Source organism: Salvelinus fontinalis, chromosome 40 (genome assembly GCF_029448725.1).
Source record: "Salvelinus fontinalis isolate EN_2023a chromosome 40, ASM2944872v1, whole genome shotgun sequence".
Lineage (NCBI taxonomy): Eukaryota > Metazoa > Chordata > Actinopteri > Salmoniformes > Salmonidae > Salvelinus > Salvelinus fontinalis.
In genome coordinates, this window is record NC_074704.1 from 7657477 (window position 1) to 7662895 (window position 5419).

At 41.0% G+C, this 5419-nt stretch overlaps 1 protein-coding gene across 1 annotated transcript; it reads left to right on the top strand.

The window, feature by feature from the left end:
• Positions 1–204: 204 nt before the first annotated feature.
• LOC129840014 (nanos homolog 3-like) lies at positions 205–849 on the top strand. Its single transcript, XM_055907805.1, has one exon. The coding sequence runs from the start codon at positions 205–207 to the stop codon at positions 847–849; it is 645 nt and encodes a 214-aa protein (XP_055763780.1).
• The last annotated feature ends 4570 nt before the right edge of the window (positions 850–5419 follow it).

Consider the following 5419-nt stretch of genomic DNA (forward strand, 5'->3'; position numbering starts at 1 on the left):
TGAGGTGTAAAATTGTATCCCAAATAGTTGATCTTCTAAAATGACCAATTTAGCAGTTGTCGGTTTGAAACCATTTGATTGGCTGTTGTCACTTGGCACGGCCCCGCACAACACCATTTGATTGGCTGCTTTCCAAAACACGGACAGGTCAAAACCTGCGTGTTGTCCAACTTGCCTTCAGTTTAGTTCTCAATTCATTGAACCATGGCATCGTTTAGTTATCAACTCCAACATCTGCCGAATATGGAGTCCGAAAATAAGACTTTCCAACTGTGGCGGGACTACTTGAAGCTAGCGGATGCAGTGCGGGAGATGAAGTTAGGGAACTTCACATCAGAACCGTCAACCGTTGAGGGTCATGACTCCGGGATATGCTCGACCATGGTGGAATGTGAACAGTTCCCGCCGCGAGCCTTGCTGTCGCCGATAGCACCGTTGGCGACAGCACCTCTACGGCACGAAAAGGAACCCCTGGGTTCCAAAATTGTCCCCTTGCGTAAAGACGCTCCTTTACATCCGAGCCGCAGCGAGGGTCCCGAGCCCCCTACAGCAGCGTCCAGACCCTCCGTGGGCACCCGGGGACAGAGGGAGAGAAAGAAGGCGACCCGCTCCAAGACGCCGGAGGAAGTGCCATCGCATGAGCGCATGTTCTGCAGCTTCTGCAAACACAACGGGGAGTCAGAGTCTGTGTTTGGGTCACACAGTCTCAAGGACCAGGATGGGGACGTGGTGTGCCCGTACCTGCGGCAGTATATCTGCCCTCTCTGCGGGGCCACCGGGGCTCAAGCCCACACCAAGCGCTTCTGTCCCCGGGTGGACACCACCTACAGGTCGGTCTATGTCAAGTGATAGAAGCGCTAGCTCTGGTCCAGGCCGTTACTGCGCTACCCTCTAGACCTACTAACATAGTCAACTTGTGGTTGCGAGATGTGTGGGACCAGAGCTAGAGAAGCGCTGAAGAGACTGCTGTTGTGTTGGCGACTTCCTTTAGCGTCTCTAACACACTGGATGCGGACAGTTGTAACAGGATTTACGACAGGATATTTAGTTTAGACGCAGTTTGGAACAGACTGACTAGTTTGTAGACTATGTAATAGCCTGTTAGTCGTGTGATTTTATTTATTGCCTTTACTTTTTCTCGTGTGTTCAACTTTTTTTCACTTATTTCTATTTGTTTATAACGTGTGGTTTGTGATTATTTGCCCGTTCACTTGTTCTTTACAACACATTGTGGCTTTGAGTTTTCTGTTTTTACTTTAAAGTGTAAATCTGTCTGTCTGTGACCAAACTAACTGCGTCTTTAGATGTTGCTGTGAGATTTTGTAAAACCTCCCAACCTCTAATACTGTGTCGACTAATAAACCGCCCTTATCAACAAACTCTCACTGCAGAATTAGACGTTTATCCACGTTTCTCCCTGCTACTTTGGGGAGGAAAAAAACGGAAGGGTTGTCTTGTTTTGAGACTTGTTTTCCTGACTCTTATTTTAAAACGACATGCTCTAATCTAACTGTGCATCTGCAAGTCTACGGTCCTAAAATAACTATTATCAGAACATTACTATTGACAAGAAGACAACTTCTGTTTTATGACGTGGTGTGCAGAGCTACTTTGTATGTCTCATTTACCATGCTAGCTACTATTTTAGTGTTATACTTGTATTTTAATAGATCTAGAAGGGTGGTTTCTTGTTTTTTTACTTTCCAACGTGTATGCTACTTAGATTGGAGAGGAAGGCCCAACAAATGGTTGAAGTCATCCAAATCATAGACTGCTCTCTCTGCCACTGCACGGCAAGCGATACCAGAGCGCCAAGTCTAGGTACAAAAGGTTCCTTAATAACAGCTTCGACCCCGAGTCTGAACAAATAATCACGTGGCCACCCGGAGTATTTACATTCATACCCCCCCCCCCCCCTTTGTTTTTACACTTCTGCTACTTGCTGTTGATTATCAATGAATAGACACTTTACCCCTACCTAAATGTACAGATTACCTGGACTAACCTGTACCCCGCGCATTGACTCGGTAGCGGTACCCCCTGTATATAGCCTCCTTATTGTTATTTTATTGTGTTACTTTTTATTGTTTACTTTCTTTATTAAATATTTTCTTAACTATATTTCTTAAACTGCCTAGTTGGTTAATGTGACGATGTGACTAATAAAATGTGATGACATTTGATTGGCTGTATACGACTTTAACGTTAAATCTAATCTCACTTTACATAACCTTATGTTTAAATAGTATGTTTGTTTATTATTATGCATGTCTTCTATAATAATAACAATAGTATCTGCATTGGCTACTCCTATGTGTCTTAATTATCAGCGAGGTGTCCCTAAAAAGGTGAGATGCCGTCTGGCCCGGCAACCTTGCGAGGGTTAACATGGTTAAATGTCTTGCTCAAGTCGGCCACGGAGAAGGAGAGCACACAGTCCTTGGTAGCGACCGCGTTGGTGGCACTGTGTTATCCTCAAAGCGGGTGTCCCTGTCTGCACATCATGTTTGTGTCCTTAATTGCATGTGTTTCCTAAATAGTGCCCTACTTTGATCAGGGGCCATAGGGCTGTGGTGAAAAGTAGTGCACTATATAAGGCTGTGGTCTAAATTAGTGCACTAAATAGGTCTATGGTCTAAAGTAGTGCACTATATAGGGCTGTGGTCTAAAGTAGTGCACGATATAGGGCTGTGGTCTAAAGTAGTGCACTAAATAGGGTTGTGGTCTAAAGTAGTGCACTATGTAGGCCTGTGGTCTAAAGTAGTGCACGATATAGGGCTATGGTCTAAAGTAGTGCACGATATAGGCCTGTGGTCTAAAGTAGTGCACTATATAGGGCTAAGGTCTAAAGTAGTGCACTATATAGGCCTGTGGTCTAAAGTAGTGCACTATATAGGGCATTGTCTACAGGTAGACTTTAGATCTTAGTGGTAAAGGTGATCTTTATGCTGGGAATCTTTTTAGACTGGTTAGTTATAAAAGCAACATCTTTCATAGAGCCACGACTGAGATGAGGAGATGTACAATAACCAAAGATTCACCTTAGTAATGATTTATTTATAACACATTCTACAAAACACAGTAACCACATACTGTTCCAAACTGATGTCCTCAGCATTAGGAAAGACAGAGGAGAAGAAAATAACCCTTAAACTGTCCACCCTTAAACCGGGTGGTAGCTTTTTATGCCAGTTCAACCCTGCACGTTAGAGGCTGCTGCACTATATACACAGACACTCCGACATTCCTCATCATAATATTTATATAATTCTTCATTCCATTATTTTAATTTTAGATTTGTGTGTATTGTTGTGAATAGTTAGATACTACTGCACTGTTGGAGCTAGGAACACAAGCATTTCACTACACCCACAATAACATCTGATAAATATGTATATGTGACACAATAAAATGTGATTTATAGACCTGCATTATTATTATAACGTTGGGCCCATATAACTTCACACACTTTCAGTTCAAATCTGGGTTGATACTTGGGATGGTAATGGGGAGTCATTTAAGACGCAGACCTCGTTACTAAACTGTTTATATTCTTCCTTCTTTGCCGTCTTTCTTCAATTCGATGGATTTCAACGTAACTTTATTAATCATCCCAAAGGGAAAATCATTATTGGTGATTGAGGTAATCATTGATCTTATATGATAACAGATGGCCTTTTGTGTAGATTGATGCGTGTGTATTTATGTGTATATAGTGCAGCAGCCTCTAACGTGCAGGTTTAAATTGGCATAAAAAGCTACCACCCGGTTTAAGGGTGGACAGTTTAAGGGTTATTTTCTTCTCCTCTGCCTTTCCTAATGCTGAGGACATCAGTTTGGAACAGTATGTGGTTACTGTGTTTTGTAGAATGTGTTATAAATAAATCATTACTAAGGTGAATCTTTGGTTATTGTACATCTCCTCATCTCAGTCGTGGCTCTATGAAACATGTTGCTTTTATAACTAACCAGTCTAAAAAGATTCCCAGCATAAAGATCACCTTTACCACTAAGATCTAAAGTCCACCTGTAGACAATGCCCTATATAGTGCACTACTTTAGACCACAGGCCTATATTGTGCACTACTTTAGACCACAGGCCTATATAGTGCAATACTTTAGACCACAGGCCTATATTGTGCACTACCAGCATAGCATAGGAGAGCTAAGAACACAAGCATTTCACTACACCCACAATAACATCTGATAAATATGTGTATGTGACACAATAAAATGTGATTTACAGACCTGCATTATTATTATAACGTTGGGCCCATATAACTTCACACACTTTCAGTTCAAATCTGGGTTGATACTTGGGATGGTAATGGAGAGTCATTTAAGACGCAGACCTCGTTACTAAACTGTTTATATTCTTCCTTCTTTGCCGTCTTTCTTCAATTCGATGGATTTCAACGTAACTTTATTAATCATCCCAAAGGGAAAATCATTATCGGTGATTGAGGTAATCATTGATCTTATATGATAACAGATGGACTTTTGTGTAGATTGTTGCGTGTGTATTTATTTGACTGTAACGAAATTCCTCCATCTCCCCATTCCTCTAATCCCGGTATTCCCCTCCGTCCCCATCCCTCTCTCCAAACCCCGACTCCCCCAACTCCCGTCCCCGTCCTGACTGGTCATTTCAGTAGGATGGCTAATTATGTAGTTTCCATTGTATGTTTTATAATATTGTCTGTTTCAGTTGTTGTTCCTTTGTCATTTCCATTGTGTATTAAAATCGTTTTGGTCGTAGTGAACAGCAAGGACGTCGAAGCATAGTGAACAGCAAAGAAGTTCACTGTATATAGACTTTTTTCTATTGTGTTATTGACTGTACGCTTGTTTATTCCACGTGTAACTCTGTGGTGTTGTTTGTGTCGCACTGCTTTGCTTTATCTTGGCCAGGTCGCAGTTGTAAATGAGAACTTGTTCTCAACTGGCTTATCTGGTTAAATAAAGGTGAAATAATATAAATATTTTAAAAAGCAGTTTTGAATTTTAACAGTTATTTTACTGATATTTTCTTATTAAAATAAGCTATTATCAAACAGCTTCCTATAACTAAGAATTACAAGTCCTATCAATTTAGAACATAGAATAGATTAAACAGTTATATTTGAAGTTTTTAATATTGTTGAGGTGTAAAATTGTATCCCAAATAGTTGATCTTCTAAAAATACCAATTTAGCAGTTGTCAGTTTGAAACCATTTGATTGGCTTTGTCAAGTGCCACGGACTCCGCACTACGCCATCTGATTGGCTGTTTAACAAAACACTGACAGGTTAAAACGTGAACCTTGTCAAATTTGCCTTCAGTTGAGTTGTCAGTTGAGACCCAGCGTTCTTTATTCTGGTACATTCTGATCGTTATCAGACACTAGTCTGTTTGGATATAAAAAATACAAGTGTGAGA